The sequence below is a fragment of the Hemiscyllium ocellatum genome, chromosome 5 (genome assembly GCF_020745735.1).
Source record: "Hemiscyllium ocellatum isolate sHemOce1 chromosome 5, sHemOce1.pat.X.cur, whole genome shotgun sequence".
Lineage (NCBI taxonomy): Eukaryota > Metazoa > Chordata > Chondrichthyes > Orectolobiformes > Hemiscylliidae > Hemiscyllium > Hemiscyllium ocellatum.
In genome coordinates, this window is record NC_083405.1 from 28,669,351 (window position 1) to 28,688,848 (window position 19,498).

Genomic DNA, 19,498 nt, shown 5'->3' on the forward strand with positions numbered 1-19,498 from the left:
TCCTTCACCTTAAGGAAAAGACATCTGCCATTCACCTAACCTATACCCCTCATTATTTTATAAACTTCTGTTAGGTGACCTCTCAACCTCCTCACTCCAGTGAAAAGAAGTCCCAGCCTATCTAGTTTATCTTTATAACTCAAATCCTCCATTCTTGGCAATATCCTGGTAAATCTCTTCTGAATCCTCTCCAGCTTAATAATATAGAACATAGAACATAATATCTTTCCTATAACAGGGCAATTAGAACTGGACACAGTACTCTGGAAGAGTCCTACCAGCATTTTGCGCAACCTCAACATAACTTCCTAACTCCTGTATTCAAAGGTCTCAGCAATGAAAGCAAGCATGCTGAATTTTTGTTTTAATTACCCTATCTATTTGTGATGTAAACTTTGAAGAATTATGTACCTAAACCCCTAAATATATCTGTTCTACAACACTACCCAAGGGTTAGTTGTATAACTTCTGTCCTTGTTTGTTTTGCCAAAATGCAACACCTCGCATTTATTCAAACAAAACTCCATCTGCCATTTTTCAACCCATTGACTCAACTGATCAAGATCTCATTGTAATCTTAGATAATCTTCTTTACTGTTCATTGAACCACCAATATTGGTATCATCTGCGTACTTATTAACCATGCCTCCTATATTATCATCGAAATCAGTGATATAAATGACAGACAAAAGTGGACCCAGCACAGATCCCTGTGGAACAGGCTGGTTATAAATCTCCAGTCCAAAAAATAACCCTCTACCATCACTCTGTATACTGCATTAAGCCAATTTTGTATCCAATTGGCAAGCTTATCCTGATTCCCATGTGATCTAACTTTACTAAATAGTTTACCGTGTCGAACCTTGTCAAAGGTTTTACTAAGTCCAAGTAAACAATGTCTACCACTTTGCCCTCATCAATCTTCTTGGTTACTTCCTCAAAAAATTCAAATCAAGTTTGTGAGACAAAATCTCCCCCGTACAAAACCACACTGACCATTCCAACTTATTCCTTCCTTCTCCAATGCCATCAAATCCTCTCTTTCAGAATTGCTTCCAGCAACTTACCTGCCACTAAAGTCAGATTCAGGTCTATAGTTCTGTTCTCCTTAGTTCTGTTCTTCAGTAAAGGCTCATCATTAGCCTTTCTGTCAACTGGCACTTCACCCATAGTTACAGATGATACAGATATTTCTGCAAGAGAAATATCCTCCCTAACTTCCCACAACATCCTGGGATACAGTAGATCAGTTACTGGAGATTTATCCATCTTTGACCTCCAGCAGTTCACTGTAATGTGAGCTGCTTTCAAAACATCAATATTTATTCCCTTGCATTGTCCAGCCTCTATTTTTTCCTCACAATAAAAATAGATGTGAAATATTCATTTAATATCTCTTCCAACTCCTGAGGTTCAACACAAAGATGACCTCTTTGATCTTTAAGGTGCCCTAGTCTCTCTAGTTGCTCTCTTGTACTTATAGAATCTCTTTGGATTATCCTTAAGTTTATTTACAAGGCTATCTCATATCCTGTCTTTACCTTCCTAATCTCGTACTTATCAATGCTCCTATACACAGTTTATACTGTTCAAGAAATTTATTTGAATGCATTTGTCTACTTGTATATCTAATAAATGATTCTTTTTATTGCTGACTAGAATCTCACTATCTTCCTTTTCCAAAGTTAAAAATTACACAACACCAGGTTATAGTCCAACAGATTTAATTGGAAGCATACTAGCTTGCGGAGCGTCGCTCCTTCATCAGGTGATTGTGGAGGACAATCACCTGATGAAGGGGTGGTGCTCTGAAAACTAGTGTGCTTCCAATTAAACCTGTTGGACTATAACCTGGTGTTGTGTGATTTTTAACTTTGTACACCCCAGTCCAACACCGGCACCTCCAAATCATTTCTTCATCTATTGTTCTTTAATCCTACCAGCCTTACTTTTCATTCTAACAGGAAGGTAATGACTCTGAACTCTTGTTGTCACACTTTTGAAAGCCTCCTATTTATCACACGTCCCTTTATTTGTGAATAGTCCACAAATTTTGAAAGTTTTTGTGGAATGCTGTTAAAATTTGCCTTACTCTAATTAAAAACTTAAATTTTTATAGAAGGCTTGTCCTTTTTCATAACTATTTTAAAACAAATAGAATTATGATCACCAGACCATGATAACTATTGAACCTTTTACTATCTTCTGTTCTACTACTTTTTTCTGCCTCCTCTTAAGAAACATCTATGCAAAATGTTAAGAATTTTAAAATATCTCAATCTCCTATCGCCTTCCTAATAGGACCAACTTAGCTGCAAACCCTGGTTACTAAATGATGATAGAAGATTTTTGTCTTCTGTTCTACATTAATTGTCATTCTATTTGCATATTCTCTTTGCCAGTCTTACTCTCCTCTTCTCTTCCCCTCTCAAATTACTACATTTGGGCTGATTCCGACTTGGAGAATTAAATGGATATGCGCAAAGTACTGTTGTCATCATTTGAAGGGATCTGGGCTTCGATAGCCTTAGCTTTTGCCATCATTGGGATTTGTTCAAATAATGGTTTTTACATTTTCAAAAGCTTAAATTGTGTTGCAGTGAAACATTTCCATTCTTTGCGGTGACCAATGTAGTTTTAAAAATTAGGCCAAGTTCATTACATGGTGTTTTGGCATCCTTTTAATCGGTTGATCTATCATTTCTTCTTTTACAATATAGGTAGTGCTCCAATATCGTGATGGTTGTGTTCTTGTGCAACCCTGCATTATAGAAAAATCACACTTTAGAAACATGCTTAAAGTGTTGGGGATGTAACCGTTTTACAGCCAACATGTTTTAAGAGATCGTGCTTTAGAAACAGTGTCCCTAATTAGTCAATTGCATGACAGCAAATTCGTTAACGAAACGCACATTTAGCGGAATTACCTGTAGTAATAATACCACGCAGCCATGGCACCTAATATTCATTTGCTCATTTAGTGCAGACTGGAAATCAATATTCTGGTCAGTTTCGCTACATTTAACAAATTAGTTGAGTAATGTGATGTTGATTTTATTTACTAGCACTCACTCAAATTATTTAGATTAAAGAATGGATGTTGCTTGTTTGGGAGTCACACTTTGAATTCAAACCATCGATGGATTTAAATGTGTTTCTATTTTTGTGCTGACTTTAAGTTTTTTAAGTGAAATGAATTTTAATCACTAAAACCTGAAGTTCCCACACATTAAAAGTGCATCAGTGTAACATAGAGGTTCGTGTTGTGGAGCTGGATGCTTTGCAGAATGTTAATGCAGAAATGAGAGAGAGCCTAAACTCCCTGATATCAACATTGTTGATTAAAATACACTTGCTTTAAGATGAAATCACCACATTAAGTGGAATTGTTGCTTTTCCAAAAAAATGAGCCATTTGAGTCTTTAATGAGAAACTTTCAGGACATATCTAAAACAAAGGTCGCAAAGAATTCTGGATAACAGGGAAGTTAAATTTGTTGGGGAAAGGTTGGAAGGGAGGGTTAAGTGGATAGATGGGAAACACCTATAGATCAAACAACCCTACCGCCCTGTGGCTGAGCACTTCAAATTCCCCTCCCGCTCTGCCAAGGATGTGCAATGCCTGCGCCTCTTCCACTGCCAAATCCAAGCCACCCGACACCTGTAGGAAGAAAGCTTCATCTTCCGCCTTGAGACCCTCCAACCACATGGCATCGACATTGATTTTCACCAGTTTCCTCATCTTCCCAACTCTCACCTCATCCCAGATCGAACCCTCCAGCACTGCACTGCCCTCTTGAACTGTCCTACCTGTCCATCTTCCTTCCTGTTTATCTACTCTACCCTCCCATTTGATCTACTACCATCACCTTCCACCTGTATTTACCTATTACCTCCCCCAATCCCCAGCCCACCCGCATCCTCCTATTTATCTCTCAGCCCCCTTCCTCCTCCCACATTCCTGATGAAGGGCTTGTGCCTGAAACACCAACTCTCCTGCTCCTCAGATGCTGCCTGACCTGCTGTGCTTTTTGAGCACCACACTTTGACTCCAATAAACACACCCTTGACAAAGGCAAATAGAGTTGAGGCCACAATCACATCATCGCCATGATCTTATTAATGACAAGCAGGAGAATTCAGTGTCCTGCTGCCAAGTTTGTGTTCGTATGTAGATGTTTCATGTGGTGTCATCCACCATTCTTCTTTTCAGTAAATACTGAAAACTAGAAATAACATGTCTAGGTTTAATGTAAAAAAACTGCATAATTACTTGAAAATTAAACTGAAGTGACCTTTATTGTTTAATCTTAGAAATGAATTCTGGCACTTGTTTTAAAATATAATACAAATCAATTCAAGTATTACAAATGTTTTGTCCTCAGTATTATACTTTTCAGTCACAGTAAGCTATGTGAAAACCTTACTTTCTGTCATGCCTCTTAGAATTGCATTGCTTAAGTCAGTTTGTACAATAGCAATGGAGAAACATCTCTTCAACTTTGTATGGAATCACATGGAATGTATAGCACAGAAACAGACTGTTTGCCACAAAGATTAAATAGTAGTGTTTAGGCTTCCTCATCTGACCCTCTAGTATAACTCTCTTTTCAGTCATGTAGATTTTTCTGGCTTCTTCTAAAATTAGTGCTCCTCAAACTGTTTCCCAATGTTGACCTAATTTTAACGCATCAAAATTAATGTGACTCCGAACCGCAACAAAAAACAGTAGCACTGATGCAGCATAGTAATAATAACCAGTACATCATTATCAGATTTTGCATATTTGTATGTTCAAATCTAGTAGACTTTCATTTCTATGACAACCTGTGATTTAAAGGAAACTTTTGCTTTTTTTGGTACTCATCTGTCCATCGCTTTGCCCAGAAAATAGTGGATATTATTGACATTCACATTTTGGATTCAACATTATTGATCTGTAATAGCATCAGACCCAGATTCCCTGAAGGCCATCTTGGCATCATTGATTTTAATGTAAGATGAGCCAAATACATTTCTAATTTTATTGTGAGGATTTCAGTCTTTCATTCCCAAACCCTGTTTATCCCCTACATGTATACTTATACGATAATCAGTATGTTTGCCTTACTCTAACTCACATTAACAGGTCAGTGGCGACCAGCAGGGAGGCATGGCAGCTGTGTGGCCCAAGCCTGTGTATAGCTGTGCCAGATATGTTTTTAAGAGATTGAGAGAAAGAAAAACAACATCTGCAAATGAGCAGAATAGATCTGGGATCAGGCATCTGCTGGTATTCAGGGTTATGGGGGTGGAAAGTTTTAGTATATTCCCAAATTTGTGTCTGACCCATTGGGATCTCAATTCCAAACTTTGTAAACAGCTGCCCGAGATGCATCTGTACTATTTGCTTCAATTTTCATTATGTAAGCAAATTTCACATTCTCAAACTTTAGGTTAAAGAAGTTTCAACCCAATTTCCTATTTGATTTCTTGATAACTGCCATATATTGATGTGTAATTTTTGACCTTCTTCCCAGATGGAACCTTTGCGACCACATTTTGAAAATGTTTCTGTGGTTCGCTCAACCCCTCACTGACAGTAAGCATAAAGATATTGCTTTTGGGCTTTTAAGACAGGAGGCCTGGATTCAAGTTCCAACTGCTCCAGAGCTTAGAAAATACCTAACGTATTGTGGCTCCCCATGAAGAATTCCATATAAAACTCTTAAATACCTGTGAAGTATGTGATGTTAGTCAAGTGTCATTCTAGTTTTGAACATCAGATGCATTTGTTTTCTTTTTCCTTGAGAGCAAGGACTCACAATTTGAAAATTAGATCCTGTGGGACCAGCAATGGGAGACATTTGCAAGATACAGTTATCAAACTTAGATATTTGTTTTGCAGTATGCAAATGAAATTATAACTTGCTGTGGTCAACCTTATTGACTGCATTTTAATGGCACTGTGTATCAGAGGTCAGAGTTTCCAAAAGTTGCAATTTGCCTTGTTATACCAAAAATAGAAATTAAGTCTGAGTACTGAAAATATGAAGTCCAAGAATTAAGAAAAATTTAGGACAATATACAGTGAAGTATTTTAGTATTAATTTCAAGAATATTAAAATTTGAATAAATTGTACAACAATATCCAAAACTATATACCCAACAGTTTTTGAAGATTTCTTTTCTGCAAAAGGACATCTTAAAAATGGGAAAAAAGCTACAAAGATAAGTCTTAGGACTTGTAAATGCATTGAGAAAATTTTGCATACAGATTTGTATATGTACTACTGAGAGAGGTATGTGCATGAAATGTGTACATCAACAGTTTTAATTTCTGAAGTGCACATAGTCAAAATGTAACTACTATACATATAGATGCTGACAAGCTTGTTTTTGCATCATATTTGATTTCAGTTACAGTGGTCATTTTTTCTTCCCCCTCCATTTGATATATTTACAGTGAGATATCAATTGAAAGTGTGTAAATTAAATAGAAGCAATTCCTTCACTGCTATTTTTCTGCATAATCTTTTTAACAAGGAAGCGAGTGGAGGATTGGTTAGTGATTTGGTGCAGCAGTTAAAATTCCATCTGCAATTATGGGTTCAGTTCCTGGGAGAGTTTTAACAAGCAATCATTTTTGACAAGCTTGTCTCAGTACTTAAGGTCCAACAATGTTAACGTGACATCTGTCCTTTAATAGGAGTTCTATTTTTGTAATTCTCAAAGATGCTGGATTAGCAAGTTGTCATCACCTCATACTTCTTAAGTCCAGTATATATGTACATTGTTAATGTGCCAAGCTGGATGCAGCTGTGAGGTTCAGTGTAATTCGAATAGATTTTAAATGACCCTATAAAAGAAAGTGCCCATCACCTGGCAGCTGTAACTTTACAACCCACTCTGTCACCTACATCAAGAAATTACTGTCTGAGATCTGAGCTGTTACTTAAATCATTCTTTAGTAGCAATTTTTGCAATCATTTTTTCTTTCAAATTGAATGGGCAATGACAAAAGTTCAAAGTAAACAAATTATTTATTATCACAAATGTATGTTTTAAAGTGTTATGCAATTTTCCTTTGAGCAATGATCATTATTAGTTTATTATTGACCAACATATATATTTTGCAAAAAAATGTTCTTAAAGCAAATATACTGTTGGGTTGCTCAGAGACCAGAACAATATATTTAAGCAGATTCTAATTTCCCATTTCAAAGAGGCAGAGGAATTGTCTTTGTTTGAGATTTTGGCAAAAATCTCTAATATTGCAAAGTATATTAGCTGCTGCAACAAGGGAGCAATGAATTGAAGGGTTCCTTAAATGCATTTCATTTAATGGGTATTGCTGTGATTGTTGGTTTGAGGTTCATTTATTTTGGAATTAAAAGTTCAGTTAAAGACCAAGCTTCTCTTGCAGATCATGAGTGACTATGATAGTAAAATCTGTTGCACGAAAGATCAAAAGAACTGATGTAGACCAGAACTAGTAAATATTCAGCTAGACGTATCAAAGTTGTAACACTGTTCTAATTGCTAAAATAGCTAATTTTAATGTAATTATCAGGATGGACTGTTGAAGTGGAGAGACTGCTGAAGTGTAAGAAGTAACAAAAGTGAGTTATATGTTAGTAGTGGTTTTGAATTGGCTTTGTACAGAAATATTTGGTCTTTCTTGCATTATGTAGTTGAGTAAAAGCTTCCTTGTGTAATTGTAAGTAATTTGCAGAGCAGCAGTGCAAGGTTACGATGAGAAAAAGAAGACCTTTTCAAGTGGGATCTGTATAGAGTGCCAAAAGATTGGACAATGATAAGAAAATGCATCTTTGCATCTCTGCAAAATAACAAATTAAGCACAAAGTTATTCTCATCTTTTCAGGTTATTGATCCATTCGGTTTTTGCATCATGCCTCAAAATCATTCTATAGTTCAAACAGTGGGCAGATGGATCTGCTGTCTGATCTATCTGTTCTGTTTATATGTGATAATACATGAAAGCAGGGTTAACTCAATTTTTTTTTAACCATTTTCTTCTACTTTTGTTTGAGCAACCACATAATGGCATCTTGTTGATTCAGCTAATTATTCTGAGATAAAGAATTTCATTGTAGTAAACCTGTGCACTAAATAGCATTCGTTGGTCAAATAAATCCTGTAATGTTTACATTCATAACCTTCAATAAAGTATCTTATAAGTTAAGCAGCAATAAAATAACTAAATCCCAAACCAGAAATACATAACTTGTTTTTGTTTACTTTGAATGCTAAAGTAGCATTAGCTTTTATTTTGTTTTTGAGATTAGATTAGATTCCCTACAGTATAGAAACAGGCCATTTGGCCTAACAAGTTCACACCGAACCTCCGAAGAGTAACCGCCCAGACCCATTTCCCTCTGACGACTGCATCTAGCACTATGAACAATTTAGCATGGCCATTTCACCAAACCCCCACATCTTTGGATTGTGGGAGGAAATTGGAGCACTCGGAGGAAACCCATGCAGACACTGGGAGAATGTGCAAACTCCACACACAGTCGCCCGAGGTGGGAATCGAACCTCGGCCCCGGTGCTGTGAGGCTGCAGTGCTAACCACTGAGTCACTGTGTTGCCCCTGTCTTAAATTTCACTTTCTTTTATTTTCTTCTTTGAATTGTTTAGTGTCCTTTTGAGATGGATATTTGTAGTCTTTTTGAAGCGTCCTTAAGTAATCTTAAATGTTGATTGAGAATTGGTGGTGGTGTGCTCTTAACTAGTGATAGTGCCACTATGGATCAGTGATGAGAAACAAAAATTGTTTTTTAACCTCCTGAAACAGTTTTAGCCACGTGATAATAACCATTCAATAACTAAAGAAGTTAAAACTCACTGAGAAAAATGCTTGCAAATTTTGCTGTATGTTACTATTTCATTAGTAAGCATGTTAGAAGGATAAAGTAGCTTATGTGTTGTGAATAACTTAAAGTCCAATCTGGCACTCTTTATAATAATTACCTGCATTTGGATTTCCAATAAGGCGCGCAGGCTATACCTCACACTTTGGAAAATGTTGTTGAACCTACAAGGGAATGAAAAGACTCTTGTGGCACAGTGAGAGGACCAGTTTCAAGTTCCACCTGTTCCAATGGTGTGCAGTAATACCTGTGAACAAAGTTAAAAAATCACTTCGGTTATAATCCAACAGGTTTAATTGGAAGCACTAGCTTCCAGAGCACTGCTCCTTCACAGGTGGTTGTGGAGTACACAATTGTAAGACACAGAATTTATAGCAAAAGTTTACAGTGTAATGTAACCGAAATTAAACATTGAAAAATACCTTGATTGTTTGTTAAGTCTCTCATCTGTTAGAATTACCATGTTAGTTTCACTTCTTTCATATGTAAATCACAAAACTTTCGTTTAAAAAGTTGCATTCTCAAGTGAACTTTAACAATTGGTGCCAACTCAGATAATGTATTGGGTATTAGCACCTCTGTGTGCTGCTGTCTGTGCCATAATATTTAGACTGATTGATTCTAATCTAAAAAATGAATTAACAGAATCTTACATGGATTCATGCAGTTTTTGAGCAAAGTACAATGTAATTTTGCAAATACAAATTCATGCCACAAATGTATATGTGTGCATGAGGGTGTTAGGGGGGTTGCGAGTGTCTGTGTGACAGAGAGTGTAAAGGTGTGTGGGTGTGGGTGTGTGTGTGTGGGAGAGAGTGAGAGAGAGAGACATGAGCCCAACATCCCGGTTGAGGCCATCCCTAATTGGTACTGAACTTAGCTGTAGGGTAAAAAATGAGGTCTGCAGATGCTGGAGATCACAGTTGAAAATGTGTTGCTGGTTAAAGCACAGCAGGTTAGGCAGCATCCAAGGAATAGGAAATTCGACGTTTCGGGCATAAGCCCTTCATCAGGAAACTTAACTATCAGCCTCTGCTCGGTCACTTTTCGCTGCTGCCTGTCCTGAAGTCCACCTTGGAGGATGGTCACCCAAAGGTCCGAGGTCGAATGTCCCGGACTGCTGAAGTGTTCTCCAACTGGGAGGGAACACTCCTGTCTGTTGATTGTTGTGCAGTGCTCATTCATCTGTTGCCATAGCCTCTGCTCGATTTCCCCAATGTACTATGCCTCAGGGCATCCTTGCCTGCAGAGTATGAGATAGACAACAGTGGCTGATTCGCATGAGTACCTGCCATGTACATGATGGAGGATGAAAGAGCGGCACTTTGAAAGCTAGTGCTTCCAATTAAACCTGTTGGACTACAACCTGGTGTTGTGTGATTTTTAACTTTGTACACCCCAGTCCAACACTGGCACCTCCAAATCATACCTCTGAACAGGTTGATTAGAAAATATGCAGAAGGGAATGAGAAGATCCCCTAATTATGTTTGTGACATGAACATGCAGATATCTGTGATTCTAAATAGGACATTGGAGAATTAATTTCAGCACATGAAGAAGGAAGGCAACCTATTGTTCCTGGTTCAGATCCCAGATGTGAATTTTGCTTTTCATTGCTATCAAAAGGGTATAAATTAGCATGGTCAGGTATAAAATTCTGCTTTTCAGAACAAAAATATGCAATATAAATATTCTATTAACAATGCTGAAATAGCTAATTTGGTTGAAAGAGATTTTAAGTATCTTTATATCAGTTGCAAAGACAGCTTACCACCACTAATTAGCCAGAAGTACCTTTACAATGAAGTGCTGCTTGAAATGTTTGGTGCTTAATTATGCCCGACTTGTTGCTGATCTTTGACGTCCTGGTATCCATTGAAGATTTGGGGCTTGTACAAAGTAGAGTAATGAGGATGCGCATTCATATTAAAGGGAATTAAGAGGGAAGAAAAAGCAGAAGTTTAGGATTTTCATCCAATGAAAGGTAGTGTTTGAGAAAGTGTATTAGCATGAAGCAACTCCCAGCGAGAATTAAAAACCTTATCCCTGGAAGAATGGGTTATGGTCAACTTTTTTAAAAAAAATTGTTCTTTTAGACTCTGAGAATGAATTTCATGAAATAGTGAAACAGGGCATTGAGGTCAACCAGTCTATGCTTGTATTTATCCTTTATTTGAACATCCTTGCACTCATCCTCATCTTTCTTTATCCACATAATCCTCCGAACCATTCTCCCACACGGTTTTTCTGGCCTCCCATAAAATGCGAGTATGTTATTGATCCCAACTACTCCTTGTACCGATAGTGAATCTAGGTGTTACAGCACTGGGTAGACTGGTGGAGACACAGATCCTATTGGCCTTATCTCAGTATAGCTTATCTGTGATAGGACTGCATCTCATGCAATAGCGCACATTTTGGAAATTTGGAATAATAGCATATAATACTCATTTTGCCTTAATATGAACATTTCTAAATAATTACTGCTGCTTGTTATGTTTGATCTCTTTTTACATTGAATTTATTATGAAGATTTTTTTGATATGTCTGATTTTGGACATATGTCACTAAGGTATTCTTTGGAATCCGTACTTAAGTTGGCAAAAGTACTGAAGTTAAAATATATGAACATAGATATTGAGAATGGTTCATGTATTTTCTTCTGTTTAGGTTGGTTGGAGCACTGCTCGTGATTACTACACATTTCTGTGGTCTCAAGTACCGGAAAATTATGCAGAAGGAATTTCATTTAATCGTGTCATTGTTTTCCAAGGTAAGCAAACTTGAACACATTTGGAAGAATTCACTGCTTTTTAAACATTTGCTTGTCTTGCATGCCTTTTTACTGTGGCTGGAAAATACTGGGAATGCAGAACTCAGATAGCAGCTGTGGAGATGAATCTCTGTCATATAGGTTACCAGTGCAATCTTGGATATTTCTGTCATTAATGGTTGGTTTTTGTGTAAGTTAATTAATATGCATTGACAGAAATGGTAATGATTAGTTAAATTGTTTTGTGAACATCTGCAATGATTTTCTTTTGATTTGAACCTTAATAAAATTAACAACTAAGATGATGATTTTATGAAATTGTGATTTGGAGCATAAGTTGAGAAATATTTATTTTTTAAAAATGTATCTTGTAACAGGTTATTATCTTCCAAATGATGATGGTGAATTTTATCAGTTTTGCTATGTCACCAACAAGGGAGAAATCAGAGGAGCAAGTACACCTTTTCAGTTCCGTGTGCCATCTCCCACAGATGATTTGTTGACCATGGAAGATGACACAAACTCTGACATGCTAGTGGTAACAACAAAAACAAGTTTTCTTGAGGTAGGATTCCTTGAATGTTAATTTAATTCAAATGTTCAAAATAGAGTGTACAGGAAGCATCTAGATCTTGTTGCCCAACAGAGATTTTATTATATACAAATAATTTGTAACAGTTATAATTTTTAAAAGTATTTATAGTGCAGTTCTGTCCAAGTTCAAATCTTTTGACTCTTTTAGTATTGGAATTATTCTTTCCAATCAAGTGAAACAAATTAAAAAGACTTCACCAATTCTGCAATCCTATTTTTCTAATACAACTGAGTTCAAAATGTACAATTATATTAACTCTGTCTTGATTGTTTACATAGTAAACCCATAAGCATTTGTAGCTTCCAAAATGGCCGCTTGATTTCAATTCAGTGCTTCATAATTTTACACCAGTTATAAAGCATATCTACTCATTAGCCAGAGGCTGCTCATTTGTTAAATTGTGCCTTCAGTGGCCTGTTTGATAAGGTAAAATCTGGTACTCTGCAGAAATCTTTTGGCTCAATGTTAACTGTGTTTCTCTTCTGATAGACACTGTCCAAAGTGTTGAGTTACTTCAGCACTTGTTTTTACTGTACTGTCTAATGATCTTTGATGGAAGGCAGTTAAATTGTTAGAGTCAAAAAGTGTGGCACTCTAAAAGCACAACAGGTTAGGCAGCATCTGAGGAGTAGGAGAGTTGAGGTTTCGTGCCCGAAACATAAACTCTGCTGCTCCTCGGACGCTGCCTGACCTGCTGTTCTTTTCAAGTGCCACACTTTTTGACTCTGATCTCCAGCATCTGCAGTCCTTACTTTCTCCCAGTTAGATTCTTACAGTTGAAGTCAACATTTCTGCGTTTAGGATTCCTTCTTCAGAACATCTATCCTTGCTGAAATGCATATGAATGGGTGACAAAAAGCATAAAAAATGAGCTGGAGTTGAACAACAGCATGATAGCTGATCTCGGCTCCACCTTTCTCATACTATTCCCATGTCACCTAGTATCAGTCATGGTCTTCAGTATGTTCTGCAAACGAATGTTCACAGCTTTGAGGTAGATCTGATTAATCTGAAACATTCCTGTGTCTGAAGCACGCAGGAAGACCGGATACTTGTGTTTCTGTAACAAAATTATAGAAAGTAAATTGGCCTTTATGAAAGGTGAAGCATTAGCTCTGTTTGTATCTCCTTGACGAATAAAACATTTGCTGAGTGCCTTCTTCCCGGGGTAATGGTTGGTGAGGAAGTTTCTTCCACTTGCACCCAACCTTTCGGCCCATCGGTAGGGTTACATTCAAACTCCTGATGTTATTACTGTAAAGTGAGCCCTCAGTGGCTCAGCTTTATTTTCCTAATTGCTTTTTGTGAGTTTAATAGTGCAGCTTTAGATGTCATGTAGTACAATGGTTTTTGCCTAGAGTGCCACAACAAGGTGAGATTTTTGCTGTGAGGATAGGAGTGAGGAAGCTGCAGGTGGGACTCACTGATCACTCCATTTCTATTGTGGTACTGTTAGTGTGATATTTATAAGCGATCAATTCAGCAGAAAAAAGTGTGCATTATGGAATTGTTTGTCTCATTGAAGTGTGCTTTGATACTGAAAAGGTTGGGAACCGGTGATGTGTGCAGGACAGAAAAATCTTTTCTTAAGTCAGTTGACCCTGTGGCATCAATTTAGGCAGTGTTTATTGCCTGTTTCTCATTTCACTTGAAACTGCAGTCCATGTGATGAAGGTATGCTCTCAGTGCTGTTAAGGAGGGACTTCCAGGACTATGACCCAGCAACAGTGTAATAATTTCAAGTCAGGATGGTGTGTGGCTTAGAGGGACACGTTAAATTGTTAGAGTCAAATTAAGTTGTGGTACCATAGGACTCCTACTACTGCCAGTCTTGGTACTAGTTGTCAGTTTGGAAGGTGTTGTCTTAGGAACCTTGATGAGTAGTTACAGTACTGCTTGTAAATGATACACACTGCTGCCATTGTGTGTGGATGGTGGAGGGAATGCATGTTAAAGGTGTTAGATGGGGGGGGTGATCAAATGAAATGCTTGGTCTTGGGTATGTTCAAACTTCTTGAATATTGTTGCAGCTACACTCATGCAGTCAGATGGACACTGAGCATGCTATCCTATGTCTTACATGTGGTGGACAATTTTTGAGGAGTCATTAAGTGAATTACTCACAGGAGATTTCCCAGCCATTTGACCAGCACTTGCACTAACAGTATTTATATGACTTGTTCAGTTTCAGTTCAATGGTTAGATTAGATTACTTAGTGTGGAAGCAGGCCCTTTGGCCCAACAAGTCCACACCGACCCTCTGAAGAGCAACCCATTCCCATACATTTACTCTTTCACCTAACACTATGGGCAATTTAGCATGGCCAATTCACCTAACCTGCACATTTTGGACTGTGGGAGGAAACCGGAGCACCCGGAGGAAACCCACTCAGACACTGGGAGAATGTGCAAACTCCACATAGACAGTTGGCTGAGACGGGAATTGAACCCGGGTCTGTGGCGCTGTGAGGCAGCAGTGCTAACCACTGTGCCACCATGCCACCCTAAGGTTATCCCCATAGTCTTGATGGTGGGGGATTCAGAAATGGTAATGGTATTGAATGTCCAGGAGCTGATTGTTGATTTTCTTTTCTTGATGGAGATGGTTTTGCCTGCCATTTGTATGATGTAACTGTTAGTTTCAACTTGTTATCCCAAGCCTGCATGTTGTCCAGGTCTTGCTGCATTTGAACAGAGACTGCTTGAGTATCTGGTGACTTGCAAATGTGTTGAACTTTGCACAGTTATCAGCGAACATCCCTACCTCTGACCTAATGAAGTTAGATGGATGGAATTTCAGGGAAGCAACTGAAAATGCTTATGCCCAAGACACTACCCTGAGGAACTCCTGTTATGATGTCCAGGAACTGAGATTATTTGACTTCCAACAAACACAGCCATCTTCCTTGGTGCTGGGTGTAGTCAAATGCAACCTTTGTGTCAAGGGTTGTGTTAGCTGCATTTCCCCTCTTTTAGACCAAAGTGTAGGTCAAGAGCTCAGTGGACCGGGTTATTGAGTGTTACTGTGCAGGGTTTTTTCTGAGTAACTGCCAGTTAGCACTGTTGACAACTTGATCCATCACAAGCTAGATTGGCTATAACTGATAGGGCAGTAATTGGCCAGTTTGGATTACTGTTGCTTTTTGTATATGGAACATAGATGGGCAATTGTCCACATTGCTGGATGGATGCCAGTATTGTTATTGCTGTCCTGGATTGCTTTAGGCCAGACCATAAAAGGGTGATAAATTTGCTGAATTAGATGGAGTTTTAAGACCATCAATTATGGTTCAATGGTCATCATTAGATGAGCTATTAATTTCAAATTTATTAACTGAATATGAATTGCACAATCTTTTATTGTAAACTCAGAACATCAACCTGGGTTTCTGGACAGCTCTTCTAGTAAACGTATCACTTTGCCTCTACTTTTGATGGCTGTCAGGTCAGCCCTGGTATTGAGCTACAAACTTGCTGCATTTGAGTGTCTTGACAAGGCTAACTGTATAGACTGCTGCACAATTATTATTCTGGAACAAAGATCAGTGAGAAGCCAGCATTTGCGTAACAGTGGCCAAAAAGGGAGTAACACCATCAGAATAGCTCTGTATTCTCTGGAGTTTTGCAAACTGAGAATTGATCGGATAACTTGAAACGAATCTTAGCTTGGTAGAAACTGAAAAGTTGTTTTTCCTGGTTTACAACATGTGAATCATCATAATTAAGTGGTTGATCATTCAGAACAGATGAAGAATTTCTTCACTCTGAGTTGTAAATCTTCAGAATTATCAACCTCTGTGGGTTGTGGATATTGGATCATTGAAAATATTTAAGGCTTAGATTGGCAGAATTTTGATGTCTTGATGAATTAAGATGTGAGAAGTGTGCAGCAAGTGGGGTGGAAGTTAAGATCAGCTGGCTCAATATTCCTACTCTTCTGTCTTCTGCTCTTATGTTATGAAAATTGCCAGTAATATTTACATAAATTGCACCGCAACACCATTTTGTTAAAATAGCATTTTGCGAGGGCATTCAACCCTTCGAGTCTGCTTTGCAATTCATCACAGTCATGGCTGATCATCCTGCTTTCTCCCCATTTAATCCCATTTGCCCCAGGTGCTATATCTAGCCACTCTTGAATTCATTCAATGTTTTGGTATCAACTTCTTCCTGTGGTAATAAATTTCACAGGCTCGCCACTCTTTGGGTGAAGAAATGTCTCCCTATCTTTGTCCTAAATGGTCTACCCCGAATCCCCAGACTGTGATGCCTGTTTCTGGACACACCAATTATTGGGAACATCCTCCTTGCATCTATCCTATCTAGGTCTGTTAGAATTTTATGAATCTCTGAGGTTCTCCTTCATTCGCCTGAATTCCAGCATAAACAATCCCAACCTAGTCAATTTCTCCTCATATGTCAGTCCTGCAATCAGCCTGGTGAACCTTGGCTGCATTCCCTCAAGAGCAAGAGCGTCCTTCCTCAGAAAAGGAAACCAAAACTGCACACAATATTCTTGGTGTGGCCTCATCAGGGCCCTGTATAACTGCAACAGCATATCCCTGCTCCTGTAATCAACCTCTTGCAATGAAGGCCAACATACGTTTCGCCTTCTTTACTGCCTGCTGTACCTGCATGCTTACCTTCAGCGACTAGTGCACAAGGACACCCAGATTCTGCTGCACACTCCCCTCTCCCAATCTACTGCCTTTCAGGTAGTAATCTGCCAATTTATTCATTCAGGATAAATGAGAAGATTTTATTTGGAAACGATAATGCATCTGCCATTGACTTGCCCACTCATCTAACCTATCCGGATATAGTCATAGAAATGTACAGCATGGAAACAGACACTTCGGTCCAACCTGTCCATGCTAATCAGATATCCCAACCCAATCTAATCCCACCTGCCAGCACCCAGCTCATTTCCCTCCAAACACTTCCTATTCATATACCCATCTAAATGCCACTTAAATATTGCAATTGTACCAGACTCCACCACTTCCTCTGGAAGTTCATTCCATACACGTACCACCCTCTGTGAGAAAAAGTTGCCCATTAGGTCTCCTTTATATCTTTCCCCTCTCACCTAAACCTATGCTCTCTCCTTCTGGACTCCCCGACTCCAGGGAAAAGACTTTGTCTACTTATCCTATCCATGCCCCTTTATAATTTTGTAAACCTCTATAAGGTCACCCCTCAGCCTCCGACGCTGCAGGGAAAACAGCTCCAGCCTGTTCAAATAGCTCAAATCCTCCAACCCTGGTAACATCCTTGTAAGTCTTTTCTGAACCTTTTCAAGTTTCGCAATATCTTTCCGATAGAAAGGAGACCAGAATTGCACGCAATATTCCAACAGTGGCCTAACCAATGTCCTATACAGCTGCAACATGACCTCCCAACTCCTGTACTCAATACTCTGACCAATAAAGGAAAGCATCCCAAACGCCTTCTTCACTATCTATCTACCTGCGACTCCACTTTCAAGGAGCTATGAACCTGCACTCCAAGGTCTCTTTGTTCAGCAACACCCCTGAGGACTTACCATTAAGTGTATAAGTCCTGCTAAGATTTGCTTTCCCAAAATGCAGCACCTCGCATTTATCTGAATTAAACTCCTTCTGCCACTTCTCAGCCCATTGGCCATCTGGTCCAGATCCTCTTGTAATCTGAGGTAACCCTTTTCGCTGTCCACTACACCACCAATTTTGGTGTCATCTGCAAACTTACTAACTGTTCCTCTTATGCTCGCATCCAAATCATTTATGTAAATCACAAAAAGTAGAGGACCCAGCATCGATCCTTGTGGCACTCCACTGGTCACAGGCCTCCAGTCTGAAAAACATCCCTCCACCACCACCGTCTGTCTTCTTACTTTAAGCCAGTTCTGTATCCAAATGGCTAGTTCTCCCTGTATTCCATGATATCTAATCTTGCTAATTAGTCTCCCATGGGGAACCTTGTCGAACGCCTTACTGAAGTCCATATAGATCACATTACCACTCTGCCCGCACCAATTTTCTCTGTTAATTCAAAAAACTCGGTCAAGTTTGTGAGACGTGATTTCCCACGCACAAAGCCATGTTGACTATCCCTAATAAGTCCTTGCTTTTCCAAATACATGCACATCCTGTCCCTCAGGATTCCCTCCAACAACTTGCCCACCACTGAGGTCAGGCTCACCAGTCTATAGTTCCCTTGCTTGTCTTTACCGCCCTTCTTCAACAGTGGCACCACGTTTGCCAACCTTCAGTCTTCCGGCACCTCACCTGTGACTATCGATGCTACAAATATCTCAGCAAGAGGCCCAGCAATCACTTCTCTAGCTTCCCATAGTGTTCTCGGGTACACCTCATCAGGTCCCCCCCCCCTTCCTCTCTTGCCTCCCTTTCTATCCTTCCTGTAGCATTTGTATCCTGGAATTCCTGTAGCTCAAATCCTCCAACTCTGGCAACATCCTTGTAAATCTTTTCTGAATCCTTTCAAGTTTCACACCATCTTTCCGATAGGAAGGGGACCAAAATTGCACACAATATTCCAACAGTCGTCTCACCAATGTCCTGTTCAGCCGCAACTTGACCTCCCAACTCCTGTACTCAATACTCTGACCAATAAAAGAAAGCATACCAAATGCCGCCTTCACTATCCTATCTACCTGCGACTCCGCTTTTAGGGAGCTATGAACTTGCACTCCAAGGTCTCTTTGTTCAGCAACACTCCCTAGGACCTTACCATTAAGTGTATAAGTCCTGCTAAGATTTGCTTTCCCAAAATGCAGCACCTCACATTTATCGGAATTAAACTCCATCTGTCACTTCGCAGCCCATTGTCCCATCTGGTCCAGGTCCTGCTGTAACCTGAGGTACTAACTGTACCTCTTATGCTCGCATCCAAATCATTTATGTAAATGACAAAAAGTAGAGGACCCAGCACCGATCCTTGTGGCACTCCACTGGTCACAGGCCTCCAGTCTGAAAATCAACCCTCCATCACTACCCTCTGTCTTCTAACTTTGACCCTGTCTGTATCCAAATAGCTAGTTCTCCCTGTATTCCATGCTGAAAGATCTCTGCATCCTCCTCACAATTCACCCTCCCACCAACTTGGTATCACCTGCAAATTTTGAGATGCTACACTTTGTTCTCTCATTCCAATCATTAATTTGTATTGTGAATAGCTGGGGTCCCAGTACCTATCCCTGAGGCACCCTGCCAATTTGAAAAGAACCCATTTATTCCTACTCTTTTTATGTCC

The 19,498-nt window shown here is 39.1% G+C and overlaps 1 protein-coding gene across 3 annotated transcripts in view; it reads left to right on the forward strand.

Annotated features, from left to right (window-relative positions):
- The window catches only part of tax1bp1b (Tax1 (human T-cell leukemia virus type I) binding protein 1b), a 115,242-nt gene that overhangs the window by 22,163 nt on the left and 73,581 nt on the right, over window positions 1-19,498 (forward strand). For all 3 annotated transcript variants that reach the window (XM_060824619.1, XM_060824621.1, XM_060824620.1), the window contains exons 3-4: window positions 11,547-11,649; window positions 12,027-12,214. In XM_060824619.1, coding sequence (XP_060680602.1) covers window positions 11,547-11,649; window positions 12,027-12,214 — 291 coding nt within the window. The remainder of the gene's footprint in view (window positions 1-11,546; window positions 11,650-12,026; window positions 12,215-19,498) is intronic.